Source organism: Buteo buteo, chromosome 5 (genome assembly GCF_964188355.1).
Source record: "Buteo buteo chromosome 5, bButBut1.hap1.1, whole genome shotgun sequence".
Lineage (NCBI taxonomy): Eukaryota > Metazoa > Chordata > Aves > Accipitriformes > Accipitridae > Buteo > Buteo buteo.
Window position 1 is genome coordinate 26,576,420 of NC_134175.1, and position 18,383 is coordinate 26,594,802.

Consider the following 18,383-nt stretch of genomic DNA (forward strand, 5'->3'; position numbering starts at 1 on the left):
AAGAAACACTTTTTTCAAATACTGTTTCTCTGTTCCGTCTTCATAAAGTAACTCCTATTACTACCATTTACAGACTGAATAGTCCTCTGATTTTAGAGATGAAAAAAAAAAAAAGGTTAAAAAAAAAAGGTTAGAGAAACTGCAGTGTCTTGCTAGCCTTAATTTGTACTCCAGCGGCTCATGCCTGCAGAGCTCAGGACTTGGTCCCAAATTCAGATCTGCATCAGCCTATAGCAAACTGGTGTAGAGCTCTGCTTCATGCTGCACAGGTGATGTGGAATATCCCTGCTGCATGCTCGGAGGCAGCCTAATGCACATGGTCCTTTTATCACTGGAATAATTTCATCTCATTTGAGTAACAGTCGGAATAGTTACAAAAATATGTTTTAGGGCTTATAAGGTTTATTCCTGATTATAGTACAAATACATCAAATGTCAAATATTCCTCAGAAATATAAATGTACTGATCTCTCCAGCAATGTTTAATAACAATGTTAGACTAGTAGGGATTGAAGTGGACTATAGCATAGTTTTTAATTTAGGGAATAAAATCAGTTTATAGCCTTTGACCTATGGTCAGTTCAGTTTTGCAAGCTATTTTGCCCAAATCCTTTCCTCTACACAAGTTCTGCACCTCCAAAATAAACTACTGACTTTTGGCCTGTGTCCCACAGTCAGAAAATCTCGTCATTCTTGTCCATTCTGCTCCTCTTGCAGTCTGTGCTGAAGAGCCTTTCTAGTCTGATAATTCTATGTCCCTAAAAAATAGGAGGAATGTGTCTGCTGTTCTTTCAGTAAATAGTCGTGGTGTTGGGGGCATTTTATGGATTTTTTTTTTTTTTTTTTTTTTTTAAACCCCAGTTGAAAAGTCTCACAAAATATGCCACCAGCCAGATGAGGTGCTGAAACTGAGAACAGGGCAGATGAGCACAAATATACTACGCTCACTGTTCACTAATAATTTATAAATACTTCTGGCATCATGCTTCCTACTAGGCATCTTCTTATAATCTCTCAGATAGTATTAGATTTACATGGGGATTCCTTTGAACTGTACTGTATTCAGGCTTTTCTTCATCATCAGTGTTGCTGCTCAAGTCCTCTATGTGCCAGAGAAGACCTGGATTAGGCAAAGTTTTGAAAATGTGGAAAAAGAGAAACAGAGAAATTGAAAGGTGTGAAAGAGCCACTGAATAAATATGAGGAGCGAATGCATAAATAAGGGAAAGCGTCAACAGAGTTAGGCTAAGAGTAGAAAGAAAAGACAGTGGCAGAGGTGACAACATGAAAATGGAAAAGGAAGTGATAATTTTCCTCTCCCAAATCCCCATCTGCAAATGCTGTTAGCCAAATTTCCACCAAATATATTTCCCAGGAATGCTGTTCACTCAGGAGAAGAGACCCAAGTTTTAACTCGACAAGCAGATTGTCTGATAAGAAAATCACACCCCAAAATACATTGTCCATCATTGCTTTGTATCCAATTCATGCAAACTTGAGCAGTTTCAGAAAGACAGCACTAGAGAAATAGATTATGTAATCAAATAATGCCTGCAATTCAATGGGTACCACTTCTAATAAAACATTTTTAAAGGGTGGCATGCTTTACATATGTTTGGGTCATCTTAACTCTGGCGTTTCTTGCATAATTGCATGAAGGAAAACATGTTATCTGACTAAATAAGGGATTTGGTTCTTGGAAAACCCCAGCAGACTGAGTGATATGAGCAAATAACAGCAAGAAGTTCCTGCATCTGACAGAAGTGTAGAATTGAAGTGCTGAGTCTGTTTTAAGAGAATCTTTAGTTACATGTTTCTTCTAAATAAACTGATGTCCTCCAATTCAGTGCTGTTGACATTTCTTTTTTACACTTTTTCTATTTTGCAAGAGGTATGCATAACTTTTCTAACTTTTTGAACAGCTAAGAACTGCGAAAGCTGACTTGCAATCCAGTCTTGTACAATATCTTTACTGCTATGATTTTGTTACCCTGCCTTCAATAGGAATACAGATCTCCACACAGAAGGAATTATTTCTCTTTAATACTTTTATTGCACTGGAATAACATGATGACCATGTATACAGGGTGTTCACTGAAATGCATTCAGCATAACATTGCTATGTAATATCATATACTTTCCATGTAAGTGTCAAAACATTTTTTGTACCATTTTGGAGGACAGATCAGATGAACCACTCGTGTTCTCAGTTATAGCAGCAACCTCTCTTTCAATAGGTGTTCATCTCAGCTACTGTTTTAGATGTCTTCTCAGGATTTTATAACTCACTGATTTCACTTCAATCCACCATAGCTGTGACATCGTTGTAGAAAAATCTTCTCTTGCCCTTACTTGAATATCTTGCATTTGAGTACTTTTTACCTTCTGGAACATAAGCAGTGGGACAGAGGGAAGATACCTGCTGTGTCCAGCTTCCCAGTGGCCTCAGTATGTCTACCAGAGAAGACATTTAGTGATGTGCTGAGTCAATTCTACAGACAACCTCTGCTCCTGTTAAAATTAAGTTTTGTTAGCTGTTCACCTATCCATACTCCTTTTGCTTCAGTATGCCATCTTCTAAGTTACCTTGTATTAATTTTTTTTAGGAAGCTTTTGGACACTGAGGATGAGCTCTCTGACATCCACTCGGATTCGGTCCCGCTGGAAGTGCGCGACTGGTTAGCTTCTACATTCACAAGAGAAATGGGAATAGTGAAGAGGAGACCTGAAGAAAAGCCCAAATTCCGAAGCATTGTGCACGCTGTACAGGCTGGGATTTTTGTAGAAAGGTGGGAGCTTTGTTCTCTTATTACAGCAAGTACTGCATTTAACCACAGTGTCTGTTGTTGAAGATCCCTTACATGGTGGGATGAACCTGAAGCAAATCTTTGAGCCAGAATTTTGGTTTCAATTTCTGCAGTCACTTTATTTTTCTATACAGAAATCCAGATTAAAGCTCTAAATGTGTAATGAAATCTCCTGGACTTTGGAAAATTCTGGGAATGAACTTCATGGCTTTGAAACTTCTACACTAAAATATACCAAAGACTGCACTAACGTAAAAGAGTAATATACGAGCGGACAGGCTTTTCTCATAAGTTCATAAAAAGATTTGTGTTGTCTTTGGGACCAGACCTTTAAATAGCGTAGTGTTATTTCACAAACAGTGAAAGATGAATTAAAAAAAGAGAAATTGTTCCAGTACGTTTTAAAGGAGTACTATTCCTTAATATTTTATTTGTTCTTTTAGGATGTACCGAAGAACTTCTAGCATGGTTGGTTTGGCTTACCCAGCAGAAGTGATAGTAACATTTAAGGTGAAATAAGTTTAATCATTGTGTAATTTGAATATATTTGTACTTAAGTTTGGTGACTTTTAGGGTGAAATGAATATATTTTTCTACTGAACATACCCTAGCCATAGTTGGTACTACAGAACTGAGCACACAGAACAGAGAAATTAATAGTTGAAAATTAAAAAATAGCATATTATTCTGTTTATTGTTTCACTGATTAATTGTGATTTCATTTAGATGTTATTAGAGCAATAGGATGAAATTTGTATAGAAATTTTTATAGAAACGTGAGACATGGTTTTATCAGCTCCCAGTGGTATGGTAATCAGTGGCTCAGCAGCATTTGTTTCCTTTTTAGGAAAGAAAAGGGAGAATTAGTGTTGGGATAGAGCTAACAAAAGAAGCTGCAGCTTATGGAACAAGTACAGTATTTGCTGTGAATTTAAGGCATTACTCTAGTTCACCCAAAAGGCGATCTTTTATAGTAGTAAAGTTTCTATGGCTATGTATGCAATTAAAAAATGGTATTTCTTGAGAATGTAGTACCTCACCTTTTCCCCTGAAAGTCAGACACTGTTATATTATTCTCAAATTGCTATATGGCTATAGTGTTACTGACATTGCTGATAGCCTATTTAAAGGATGGGTATTCACATCAGCTCCACAAGGTTCTATAGACAATTTGTATGCAGGAAGTTAAATCTGAAAGATTAAGGCCTTTGATTCAAAGCATACAAAGTTGCGTAGGTCGTGTTAGAACTATTTTATTCATAACTTGCACAACTATTTTCATCATTAATATTGAAATAGTCATTAATATGTTATCTACAGTAGGAGTTTGAAAGAGTTGCACAATAAAAAAACACTAAACTCTCCCCCTTCCCTTCAAACCCCCCCAAAATATTTTTTCCAGTGATTAACTGGAAACCTACTTAAAAAGATGGAAATTTTATGTTTTTTTTTCTTTTCCCCTCATCTACAGGATGTTGATAAATGGTCTTTTGACGTATTTGCCCTAAATGAAGCAAGTGGAGAGCACAGTCTGAAATTTATGATGTATGAGCTGTTTACCCGATATGACCTTTTGAGCCGTTTCAAGGTCAGAAACTAGCCACAAATAAAAATATGTATGCAAAAATAAGCATGTCAAATTTAAACTACAAGAAAGCCAGGATACATTTGAAATGGTTTATTATTGTACAATGCAGTGCAGAATTTCAAAGAATATGGCAAATCGAACATTGTGATATGCCAATAGTTCTACCAAATGGAACTTCACCCAGAGCATGCAAATTTTTCTGCAACCTAAAAAATGGAAAGCTATGTAGACCCATGTCAAGTTTGGGATGGCATGTTGCTAGTGAGCAGCTAAATGTTGTAAGCATTACATAAACAGATTATGTACACAGCCTATTTACTCAGCAGTACTGAATTAGAGTCCCAGCTTCATGGAACAAAGAATCCTAATAAGGCAGAAAACTGTAGTTAGTCCTAAGTACTTTTTTCATGGTCTAAATCATAGTATGTTGCCCACCACTGTGCAGGGGTTTCAGCTGAACCTTCCTCTCCAACCAACTGGGGAATATATAAAGAGAAGACTGTTTTTCCATGGTGTTTTCAGGGCATTGCAGTACAATATGGAGTACTTACAACCAACTTGGAAAGGCTGAGATAAAAAATGGATCAAAATGCCAAATTTATGATTATAATAGTAATGAATGCAAGTTTCATTACAGTTTCAAAATCTTTCCACTGCAAAACTCCATGTTCCTTTTGAAAAGGCTGCCTCACTCTGAAGTTGGTTTGAATATTTTAATGTTAACCAATAACCCAGACTCAGCTTTTCCCATCAAGCTTTTCCCTTCAAGCTGTGGGTGCTTGAAGTCAGAACCACACCAGGACTGCCATTAACAACACAGTCATAAACTACACAATGTTACTGGCTCAGTGGGCTTAAGCCCATTCTCAGTCCCACTGTTCAGCTTGCAGGGCTTTTAAGTAAAGAAAAAAGTCTTAAGGAAAATGTCATTTCATTATATGGGTGTCATGGTTTAACCCCAGCTGGCAACTAAGCACCACACAGCTTCTCGCTCGCTCCTGCCCCCCCCCCCCCCAGCAGGATGGGGGGAAGAGAATTGGAAGGGTAAAAGTGAGAAAACTCGTAGGTTGAGATAAGAACAGTTTAATAACTGAAACATAACAACAACAACAACAACAATAATAATGAATTGTAATGAAAAGGAAAATTGCAAAGAGAGATAAATAAAACCCAGGAAAGACAAGCGATGCAAATGAAAACAACCGCTTACCACCAACGAATGGACCGATGCCCAGCCAGTCCCCGACCTGCCACCTGCCAACATTCCCCCTAGTTTTATTGCTGAGCATGACGCCATACGGTCTGGAATATATCCTTTTGGTCAGTTGGGGTCAGCTGTCCCAGCTGGGTCCCCTCCCGACTTCTTGTGCACCCCCAGCCCACTCACTGGTGGGGTGGGGTGAGGAGCAGAAAAGGCCTTGGCGCTGTGTAAGCACTGCTCAGCAGTAGCTAAAACATCCCTGTATTATCAATGCTGTTTTCAGCACAAATCCAAAACATAGCCCCATAGCAACTACTATGAAGAAAATTAACTCTACCCCAGCCAAAACCAGCACAATGGGAAAATAAATGGGACTAGATAGTACCTGTACTTCATACATTGCCTGGAGGAAGAGGAGGAAAGGAAGTCATACTATCAGATTCAAGGAAGCCTTGTCTCAGGCAAGGTAAAACCGGTGAAGAAAAGGAGATAATCCTATTGTTAGCCTCCTATCTGGCATGCCTTCATTATATGAGCAATCTGTGCATTCCTGGTACAGACAGACAAACGTACATCTCTTGAAAACTATTTGGTTGATAGCTCCGCAGTCTCTTGTACACTAACCACGTGCTGTGCATGGTGTATGTAGAGGGATTATAACATCTACAAGAATTGGGTGAAGACTCCCTAATGCATGTAAGATATTAGGCATTTACATTTTAAATTTTTCTTTTGTTGTTTTTTAACTAAATTCTATGGTATATTTAATTGTGGTTTATTTATTGCATGATTAACTTTGCAGCTGTTGCAGGAAAAAGAAACATTTATTTTAATTTTTGCTTTTCCTCAGATCCCTGTTCCCAATCTTATTTCATTTGCTGAAGCTCTTGAAGTTGGTTACAGCAAATACAAAAATCCATATCACAATTTGATCCATGCAGCTGACGTTACTCAAACTGTGCATTACATAATGATTCATACTGGTATCATGGTAAGAAATACTGCAATGTTCAATTTACTTCTTTTCTCAGACTTTGCTGTTTTGGATAAATGTGTATGTGTGTCTTCTCTTAAGGAAAAAGCTCCCTTGAAAATTGTGCAGAGATAGATTCCAAACTACCATTCACGCTGTGAACTTTATGTCATTTTAACAGTTCTTCCAGGCAGGAACTCTACTGATGCGGAGGAAAAAAGGAGAAAAAAATCCTTCTTAAATCCTTTTCACTTTTCATTGCCTGTGCTAGGGTATTATATATCATACTAAAAGAGATATATTTGCAAGAGTGGGCAGGTGAGATTTTTTCACTTCCACATCAGAGCCTGGGAGGTGTGATCAGGCAAGGATGCTTTAGTATCTGCTGAGGTCCTGGCCATTGAAAGATATACTGAATCAGTGCAAGCTTACTCAAATACTCTGCAGCTGCTTTTTCTTTTAGTTCATAACCTTGTTTAGGACTGCTCTTGAATACTGTATGTGCCTGTAGTAGGCAGGAGATTGCATCTGCCTTGCACTATTACAATATGCTAATATTTTTTAGTATTTGCTTTGGGAACTGAAGTAAGTCTGTGCAAGCATTTTCACTGTAAACACTTATCTTAGATTTAATACCATCAGTGGGAGTCTCCTCACTATCAGCTTGCTAGACAAAAGTAAATACTGACTGAAAGAAAACAGACATCTCTGTCAATGGCCTTTTGATGATTTGTCTTCACTATGAATGCACTTGTTTCAAAAAAAAAAAAAAAAAAAGGTGGGAAGTGATACTGTCTGATTACTGTTTGCAGAGCCGTGAAACAATTCCATAAGACTTTTGGAAAGGAAAATTTTAGGGCTGACTCTAGATGTTTGTGCTCCAATATATACAGAATAAATGACAGTCATGCACTTATGTTAAGCTTTTTCTCACTGAAAGCTTTGCCTTTGGCTTCAGTGGAGGCAAGAACAAGTCCCTAGGCATTACAGGGTTAGGTTCTACTCTTTGAAGGAAGGCATTTGCTTCTAAATATCAAGTTTTTAAAGCTACATTTTTAACACAAGTACTACTTGCAGAGTCTTCACCAGCTAAGATTCCTTTTCACAATGAGATGTTTTCTTGAGAAAGGGCTTCCATATCAGACTGAAGCATAGACTAGACAGCTCTTGCCAAGACGAGTCCAAAACAAAGTTGTGTATGATGTTCACCTACCAAAATAATATTTTAATAAAAGAAAAAGCTTGAAGAGATTAGATCATGGTTCATATCCTACATTAAGTGATGTGAGACATGTCTTTGTTGCAGGTATACACCTGGATCAGCGACTCAACAGGGAGGAAAATCCCTTTGTTGTATTATACATTATAAACATCCCTTTGGCCCATTGTAACTGTGCCCCTCCACTTTTCAAAAAAGACAAGAGCATCCAGATTGTCTTTGTGATGCCAGGACAAGGTTCCAGCTTCCAGAGATATCCTAGTCAATTTGGGATATTTAGCCATTGACTGAACAACTTTGCAACACACTTTGTCTATCTCTGAACACTGAATGAAGGAACCTGTTTCATATTTGAATATCTGCTATTCCACCAGGTGCACACGATAATGAGAAAGGCCTCTCCAGGTCAAGTTTTACAATGTTAGCATCTTAACCTTGTAACTGCACTTTGATGTGATTTGGACAACTATTTTCAGAAAAGCTTAGACTTTACTGCAGTTACTTTTCTGTAAAACCTCATTAATGTTGCAGTGCTGCTACAAAATATTCCTATAAAATTAGGCCAGATTTTAAATATTCACATTTGAATTGCTGAATTATGATATTGGAAGGTTCTTGGAAAGATATCTATCTAGGACAACACTTAGTCAAGAGTGCCTTCAAACAGATGTAGCTTGCCAGGCAGAAGGAATATTTATAGAAATCAGTGTCTGAAAGAGGGCCTAGTGATTTTGCATCTTGCAAAGTACTTCTGTCCCAAATGTCATTTTCAGTTTGAGAATGCATCAGTATCATGCAAATGTTCTGTTAAACTTGTTGGATTTTTTTCCTGTTGCCTGTTTAACCCTACAGAACCCTACTCAATAACAATTTGAAGTTTGCTTCTCAAGCTAAGTAGTTTTCAGAGTATGTCCATTGTAATGCCTCTTTTAACTCTGCTGTATCTTCTAACCAGTGCCTGGACTGGAGTCAATTTGATGCAATTCTATATCAAATTCCTGTGTGGCTTTCGCAGATTGGCATGCAATTTGAAGTTCTTTCATTGTATCTTAAAGAACTGATACCGACTCCCAAATCTTGCAAAGAATTGCTGTCTTCCTTGTTCACTTCGGAAAGACATACTGAAGCAAATGTTTCAAAAAGCTGGATTTTAGAAAACCCTTTTCATGGTTCCTGTTGCTGAGATCATACATTTTGTATCTTTTATAGGCACCTGGAAAACAGCCATATTTCAGCATTTGCCAAAAAAAAAAAATAAAATAATTGGCTGGTCAGAGTTTATGGTTCTCCACAAGCCTTTAGAGGGATTCCTGTGAGGAATAACACATATTCAGAGTTGCAGCTAAAGAAATAAAATGAATATTGTATTTTCCAAAAGTTACTGTCTATCTTAAGAAACAGCCACCTCAGATCAATGTGTTAGAAAGTTAGATATCACAGATGGCACACAATCCATTAACCTTCCCAAGAGATTAAATCCCAGATGATATGACTGAAATATACAACTCAAGCTTGCATTTATGAAGTCTTTGTCTTTATAAAGATTTAAGAATCCAAGTCCCAGGGAATACATCTTGTAAGGAACTTTTGAGTCATCGATCATGTTCCCACCATCCCTTTTCTCCTCCCACGTACCTGTATTGCTCGAGCTAAAGGAAAAAATGTCTTTACTGTCAATAAGTGCATTGTGAGACTCCCTTTCTTACTCCTTTTTTAATCCATCATTGCTTAAAAAAATAGTTTGAACTAGAGCTCAGGAAAAGTTGAAATAAATCTATTTACTTATAAGCAATTTATAATACTGGAACACACCTCTCAACACAAGAGATCTTTTCCAATAGGTGTTACACCTGCATGACATAGTATCTTCCAGGAAGGAAGCAGGTTCCAGCTCTTCACAGTCTTGCAGACCTCCAGATACCTGCTTTTCCCTCTCCCTTTGAGAAAAATGCTTGTTAACCGTCTCTCTAAGAGCTTTCTCCTACTTCCTTAGAAATCCTTTAGCTAAAGGAGTTCTCTGATTCTCTATCTGAATACTGATCAGAATTTTGACTGTACAGATACGGTCTCTAGAATACTTGTTCTCATATAGTACTGTATGAAGCTTCTGCATAGCCCATAGATATTGTTTGTAAGGAATTCTCTTCTACTTATAAATGCATTGTCTAGCAACTATTTTGGTTACTAAAAAAAGCTGATCTTTGAGAAGGCGTCTTAAAGAAAAAGTTTATGTTTAGCTTTAGTTACTAATAATTTCTGGGTTTCTATTCTATTTGGTATGTTGAAAACATTGTGAAAGCCAGGACTGGTCATGGCCTGGTTTCTTGTGACACACAATATGATGAAGGTCATCGTTTCCATTTTTAGAACTGCTTACAGTACATTCTCATTCCTCTGCTGTGACCTTTTTTGATCTATACTGCTTCACCAACAGCCAGTACTTGTTGTTCCTCAGCAGTCTTATTTTGTCGCTGAATGACCTATTCCATTATTCTCACATTACTTATGAATCTTGACTGTTCCCTTTCTTCTTCTTTGAAAGAAGTACTACTACTGGCAGCTTTTACTACTTCTGGCAGTTTATACATCTTATATGCATTCATACACATGTACGTGCATATATGGGTGCATAAAGATGAGATCATTCTTCCATCCTTTAGTACACAAGCTTACTTTTACACTAAAAAAATCTGAAATATGTGTGGAAATGCTTGACTGGCATTTGACTTAATCACTCCTATGACTGCGGGGGTTAATTATCACATGATTTTTCTGCCTTCATTTTTAGATGGAGTAAATTTTCTCCTCAAGGATGATTTATCATTCAAGAAATAGAACTTGAAAGATAAAATAACAGAGCTTATTTTACAAACTGAGTGATACAGAACTGCCTCAGTTAGTAAGAGGTATAAAAGTGCACAAAACTCTAGGGTCTGCATTATTTCGTACACATGACCTGTATTATCTTTTGTTCAGTGTAACTGTATACTAGCCTTATGCACCCTTTTTTTGCATTAGTACAAAGTATGACAAAATTGAGAACAGAAAAATCTCCCATGTGCCTAATTTTAGTGCTATGTACACTGGTAAACTATAGTTAATGCTGATGTTGTACCTAGAACTTATTGTGAGCTGTATATATTGTTCCTAAAAGACAAATTATAACCTTAACTTCATATCAAGCTTTTAGATGAATATACCATAATTTGACAAGTGCCATGTATGGGCTAGCAGATTAGATACTTCCTACTCAAAACAGCTCCAAAGTATACCATGTAATTGTCTTAATAACTTCTTACATTTTTGGCTGCCAATATTTACTTTGCTAGTGACCATAAGGATGTTAACTTGGTCTTAGAGAAATCATAATAAGTACAAGGAGTTATTTTACTGTATAATACTGAAGTGTTATGGATATACAGTTACCTGGAATAAGACAAGAATAAAGTTTGGTTAAGTTGAACGTAATGGAAAACATTTCCAGTACTGTAGTATTTAATCTGAGTTAGGCTATTATAGAAAATATGACTAAGATTTGGTTTTCATTTACCAGCACTGGCTCACAGAACTGGAAATTTTAGCAATGATCTTTGCAGCTGCCGTCCATGATTATGAACATACTGGGACCACAAACAATTTTCATATTCAGACAAGGTAAGTGAAGTGGTCTCTTAAGTGTCATACCTGGAGTTTGCTGTTCATTGGTCTGAACTGTTTCATATGTCTTACTGATACAGCCAGGAAGTAGCCAGCTCATTCCTGATTTTACAAATTGCTTCCTTGACCTCTGTACAGTTAATGGGACTGCTCACATGAACAAAGACAGTGTGGAAAAGTAATGAGTTAGCTCCATAGTGTTTGAAATCATTATATTTTGGAGCTCATATATCAAGAGAGATTTCAAAAAAGATTCAGAACATGGACTTGAAAACCCCTCACTCCTCTATTTGCTCACTTAAATTCTGATACTTTTGACTCAAAAATTTCTTCAACAGCGTCCCCAGAAAAATACCACTTCATTTTCAGCAATGTATCTGCACTTACTTCAGGTGCTACATTTTGTTTCAAGTTGTGTGTTAAACTTACAGGGTCCTAGTACAGAGGGGAAACCTTCAAGTACGGCTTTAGAAATACCCATCACGAGTCCTCTCCTAGCAAGTTTTGACAGCATCTGCAGTACTTATGAAAAAGAAATCTAGAAAGAAATCCAGTTTGAAAGTCAGGCTAACTGTATTCTTATGCAGGCGCAGCATGTCATCCTAGCCTCTGGTCCAAAACAGCAGCATATAACTCTTTCCCTTAAAATATTTTCAGCTTATCAAAGGAAAATCACTGACCAATCCATTACTGGGTGATAAATAGTACACCTGATACTTAACCAAGTATGAAGCATCTTCCTGTTCTTTCATACTAGGCTATACTTTGGTTTTAGTATCCTCAGTTGAGGAGTCTGCTTTACCTGCTCTTGAAAAAAAATTTTCAGCAAAGCACTGACATATTCTAACAAAACAGCTGTGTGCTAGAAATACTACTACTTTGAACAGAAGCATCCTCACACTCCCCTATACAGATCAAGCACCCAATGGTTACATTTAAATTAAATCCGTAATAAACTTGTGCCCTGAGATGTGCTTATCAATAATGAACAAATTCTAGATCTGCAGCTGAAATAAAGACATAATTCTTTTCTCCCTCAGCATAGTCTGGCTAAAAATAAACTTCAGTTTGTAGGTCCAAGTTTATATTACTTTTCTATTTTTGTCCTTAATATTTTGCTCTGAAGTATTGCAAAAGTGGAAAATTAATTAAGCTGTTAGCCTTCGAATTTTTCTTGGGCATACTTGCAAAACAGGTATTTGTTTTGTGATGGGGCTCATTCTTCCCTCCTAGTAGAACTTGGCCCTGATGTGGCATCCCAGGGCCATGATTCCAGGCTTCCTTTGCCTTAGAAAAGCTGATGAAATGGCTGTCATAGTCATGGCAATTCTTAGCACTGTTTCAAACTAGCCATAAGCAGCTACGTTGATCGAAGTGTGCTTCATTAAACATATGTGATTGGCAAATCACAGATTTTCTCATGATTTTAGTAGGATTATGGATGTAAACATATTCATTATTTAGGTAGGTTATGGTTTGTTCCCTCTAAATAAAGTTTCCAATCCTATTTTCATTTTTTAGACTCCTCGGTACCATACCGTACATGTGGGTGGTTACACTGAATATATACTATTGCTCAACAGAACAAGAGGTTGAATTTACCTTATTAATATCATAGTAACTGCACTGTACACCTTTCTTCTAGTACAGACTTTTCAGTTGGCCAGATTGAAATACTCAGGAATAGTTTTATGAAGACAGAAGTGTAGCAGAGAGGTGAGCCCCAAGGTTACTTAGCAAGTGCAGATCAGGTCTTGGGGAAACAAATTCCCCAAGAATTAATGAAGTCTGAAGCTAAGTATGATAAATCCATACAGCATCAAAATCTCTATATAATTTTGGTATAGTAGGTTAGTCTTTAATTAAGAAAGGATACTGTCGAGGGTGCTAATGTTAGGGTGAGTCTGGCTTTAGGAAGCACTTGAATGCAATCAAATTTCAGCTTAGCATCTCTTCCATTCCATTGTTATGAGGCTCAAGGTTTGGCTGTTTTTCTGACAAAAGATGGCATCCACTTAAAACATATGAAATTGAAGTTTTTAAATATTTTATTATTTACAGCTCCTTCTGATTATGAGTGACATGGGCCAAAGCACAACTCTCAGAACAGGCGTAGTAACTTCTTAATACCCATGCTATGTGTGGAGCCCCCTTTGTTGGTGAATGCATTGCATTTTAAATGGTTGTATTGCCAAAGAGTACTTGAGTAGCTTAATTAGAACATTTCTGTTGCTTTACGATCCTACCTACAGTCAAGAAGCTCAAAGAGCTCCTCACAAATTTTTGTTACAGTTATATAAATAAAACATCACACATTTAAAAATATGACTTTCCCCACAAACAGTATATACAATGGTATAATGATAATTTTTTTATGCATTTAGGATGGAAACTTTATCAGTATTTGATACAATAGGAACAAATAAACATAGTTTGATGAACTTAGTCAATAATTCTCATAGAGAATACACAGTTCTACCTTCCCCAGTGCCATCATTGGGATGCTATTGCAAATTCTGCCTTTTTTTTAACACTAGGTCAGATGTTGCAATACTGTACAATGACCGTTCTGTTCTTGAAAATCATCATGTAAGTGCTGCTTATAGACTCATGCAAGAAGAAGAGATGAACATCCTGGCAAATTTAACCAAAGATGACTGGAGGTAAGACCTACTGTGACATTCAAACTTAATTCCAGTGTTTAAAAATAATAAAAACCACCAAACCTTCCCTGTGGGGTCTATTTTAAGAGTTCAAATTACAGGAAGAAGCTTTGGCACTGGAAGGAGTAATGGATATTTAGAGCTTAGGGAAGGCTGCTATGGTGTAAAGAGGTACTGTTTGGGAGGCTCCATATAATTTTCCAAGTGAGGTTGTGCATTTACAAGGCACAGTGTTGGACTGTGTGGACAGTGTCTCAGGTGAGATAGTTCTTCAGGAAAACCACAGTGCTGCCCCTCTTGAGCTAGGTCATCTTTGCCTAACAGTGGGTTAAAACCTTGGTGCAGAGTCACACTCTGCTGCCAGCTTGTAATTCCTGAAGAAAATTTGACCGGCTGAAAAAATCAGGATCATAATTGATATGTCACAAATACTAAGACCTGTAAGACCAAAATGAACAAGTGTTAGAGATGAGACTTTCTCCATTAGTAAAAAGAACATGTCATCTTTGTATACCTTTGATCGCTACATATAGCACTTAAAATATGAGTCTTCTGTGTGTTTCTCTCTGTGACCCTATTTTTGCTTGTTCTACCTACTGAGTATGGACAAAGTGATTGTGCCAGTAGACAGCCATCAGAGGCTGTTATTCTGTCTTTTAAAACCATTGTTGTAGAGACGTAATGATTTTCAAATCTTCAGACTTGTTGCCTTGAGTATGTTTTTTAAAAGTAGTGTTGTTTCATATTGTGTCCTACCAGAGAATGCTTTCGGGTAGAGAGGGGCAGATCTTCTTCAGCTGAATTTCAGTTCAGGGCTGGACCCAGGATGGCTTGAAGACACTCATGTGCCTCCCCAGTCCTGGCTCCTTCATCACTGGAGACTACCATAAATGAGTATAGTTTGGGTATCCCTGCAGCAACATGCAGTTGCTTCAGCTGCCAGCAATCTGGCTGCCAGCTAGTACAGTGCATCCCAGTGGTATTCTTTTGTTATGTCACTGCGGAAGAGGGTGATAGGATGGAAACTCCTGTGAAAGACAATATTTGCCAAAGGAAGGAGAACCCTATGGATTCCAGGTGTGTGATGTTTATACATATTGCTCTGATGGACTGCAACAGAATGAGGGAGGAATGTGATTTTACATTTCTGAAGCACACTCTTCTCTGCATAGATTGCTCACTCCGGTCTTTCCACAGTTCTTTTTCCAGTCCAGTTATGGACGCTTTGCACTAGCTTCTGTTGCATTTAATTTCTCCTTGGTTTTTAACCTGTGATAAACTACCTCGTTCATTCTGAAGTTGCTCAATCACACACTGAGTGTGTTTGCACTTGCTTTTCAACCTCCTCGCACTGTAAACCAATTAGGATTTTCTGGAGGATCTTATTTTAGTTTTGCAAATGTTGTTTGTTTAGAGTGGCTGCACAGATCCAGTCCACTATTATATGCAGCCAATTTGACATTGGTGGGATTTGGCAACCAGGGAAAGTGGAATTTATGGTCTCTTGTTGGGGCTATTCAGTACAACTTAGAAGAGATGTGTAACCTGGCTAATAAGCTCAAGCAACTAAACTAGGACACTCAGTTCCACGTTTTGTCACTTAGCTAGGCAATTACAGTCTGTATTTTCAAATAAACCAGTAAATTCCAAAGCGCCAACCTGAGAACCTGCACAACCTGTTGAAGTCTGATACTTTAATTTAGAGGGTCAGTCATGGAAATGATGGTTTCCTGGTATTCGTTTCTGATATCCAAAAATTCCCATTACCCTGTCATCAGATACCATTGTTCATTGGTGCAATGAGAGATCTGTTAGCCACTTAAAAGAAGCTCTTCAATTTTCTAGTTATTACTAGAGCAAACTTCTTGGATCTATACTGAAATTCATAATGTTAGACTAACAGTTTGGAAGTTTGCACTGAATCAGGTTGGCAGTAAATTGAAATGATGATTTGTTAAACTTTAATGTACTTCCTGGCACTGATTAATTTCTTGACTACTGTCAGATCTGTTTTCTTGAATTGCAGCAATTTCATTTTTAAAAAATTTAACACCGCTGCCTATTTAAACTGTGATTCTGCTAATTATTTCAGCAAGATGAAGCAAAATGACTGAGAATTACTTTATAGTATTACATTTTCTTTCCTACAAGTTAACATTAAGAAGATAAAAATGCACTAATAAACTGTCAGCTTCAATTAAGTTTAAAACATAGGGTTTGGGTCTGAGCAGGGAAACACTGCCAGCATTCTGATGAGGATGTCCTTTGTGGATAATGCATGTGACATTCATAGTCATTTCTCACTCTTTTCTCAACTCTGAAAATATATTCCAGTCTTTCATATTGTCTTGTTTCTCTCACTTAGTGCCCCTGAATAACTAAAGAGAGATCCCTTTTTGTTCCCCTTTCTCCTCTGCTTTACCAGGCTTCTAGTGTTCTAGCACCCCATGTGTTACATCAACAGTCATAGGTGGCCAGGCAGTGTTAATGTGTCAAACCATTCCAGTCGTAAGACATACAATGATATATTGTCTGATTATATAAAAAAGACTAACAAAACAGTATGCATTATATACAATGCATAATGAACAGCTCTTCTTTCACAAATTCACATGGGAGTCTTCTGTCTGAGGAAAGCAGGATTGCTATAACTTGCAAGATGAACCTTATGTCTTCAGTTCCCAACTTGCTTTTGCTCATCTTAGCCTATTCCTGCATTTTTTCATTAGTTTCCACCTGACTAAATGTCTTTGTCATGGACAAATCCAGGTAAAGCTGGTTTCTGTTTATTGGTTAGCTACTTTTCCGAGAAATTCATGTGCCACTCTTTGTCTCTTGTTTATTACATGTTTATTACATTAACATTGCATTATTCATGTCATCTTTTCACACCATCTTGCATCTATTTTTTTACAGTATCCAATCCGTAGGACATAAGGATATAGGAGGGTTAAGAAAGGATGACAGCACACGACATGACAGTTTACTTAAGAAAAATGGACATTGTATACTCAAACCCAGTAATCTTCCAATTGTGGGCCCCAAAAATCCACTATGCACTGTATATGAATGCTGATACCACTTCCCATCATAGAACTAAAGATGGCAACACCTACGTATCTTTTTGCCATGGTAGCATGAGCAATGCTAACTGTATTATCCCGATGCCTGTAGCTGTGGACTGCTTAATGAAGTGGGCAGAGATTTCTGTCCAGCAGTTACCTGTGAGATTGACTGAGGTCTCCTTCAATATGGAAGTTGAGATGATATTTTTTCCCTGGGAAATGATTTGGGAATGATTTAAGTCCAAGAGTAATCTTCTGTGCAATGGTAGCAGACTGAGCATTCATAGCTCTAGTAGACCTTTATTAAATGTTTCCCTGTCAGTTCTCAATTTTCCATCCCTCTGTTGATGATGGATGGGAGCGCAGGCAGGAAAAAACTGCAGACCGTAGGTGGAGAGCCTCTCCTTTGCTGCTCAGCAGCTTTTTAGTGGCCTGAAATCTTCAGAAGTGTGTGAGGAGGGTTGTGCTATGTTGTTTGATCTTTATTCAGGTGGTGGAGGTAAGAATTAGGGTTTGCCTGCTGCCATGACAGCGTGAGTAAACTGAAAGCAACATTTTGCTTCTCTGTGTGTCTTGTGTAGTAGGGGTGAGCTTATTTCTGATTACTCTTAGAAGTTCAGACATGGAAAGTTCCTAGGAAAATCTCCCATAGAAAGGGGAAGTGATAATTATTTCAGTCTTACAAACAACAGGGTTTAACAATGCAGAGCCCTCAGGTTTCATGCAGTGTTAGCTGTTGGGGTTTGTTTGGTTGTTTTTTTTTAATGGCTTTGGCTGTTTTTGAAGGGTGCAGTTTCAAAGCAGTGTGGAGGAGGAACAGTTGGGATGCAAATTAATTAGTATCTTATTATGAGGTCAGATAAGGTAAGGCATTTTCTAAACACAAGTTGGTATGGCTGCATATTATTCAGTAGAAGTGAGAGGATTGAGTCTTTATCCAGTTACATCAAAACAAATCAGGAATAAATACACAAAAATCAATAAGGACTATCAGTTTAAATATGCAATTAATTTGGCTCAAAACCAGTCTTGATAGTTTTTATAACAAACTATTCTAACAGCCCTAAAGAAAATTGCAATTTACCTCTTTAAAACATAGTCCTTTGAAAAAACTGCATTAAGTAAATCAAAGATAGGAATACAATATGAAAGATCAGTGAGAATGACTAAAGTAGGATTCTACTGTTGTAATTGATACTTGGACATCCTT

The 18,383-nt window shown here is 37.5% G+C and overlaps 1 protein-coding gene across 7 annotated transcripts in view; it reads left to right on the forward strand.

Annotated features, from left to right (window-relative positions):
• The window catches only part of PDE1A (phosphodiesterase 1A), a 230,481-nt gene that overhangs the window by 179,989 nt on the left and 32,109 nt on the right, over window positions 1-18,383 (forward strand). For all 7 annotated transcript variants that reach the window (XR_012650458.1, XR_012650459.1, XM_075028310.1 and 4 more), the window contains 6 exons: window positions 2,607-2,789; window positions 3,251-3,317; window positions 4,279-4,395; window positions 6,447-6,587; window positions 11,342-11,442; window positions 13,983-14,108. Coding sequence is in view for 5 of the 7 variants with exons in the window: in XM_075028310.1 (XP_074884411.1) it covers window positions 2,607-2,789; window positions 3,251-3,317; window positions 4,279-4,395; window positions 6,447-6,587; window positions 11,342-11,442; window positions 13,983-14,108 (735 nt within the window). In the remaining 2 variants the exon portion in view is untranslated. The remainder of the gene's footprint in view (window positions 1-2,606; window positions 2,790-3,250; window positions 3,318-4,278; window positions 4,396-6,446; window positions 6,588-11,341; window positions 11,443-13,982; window positions 14,109-18,383) is intronic.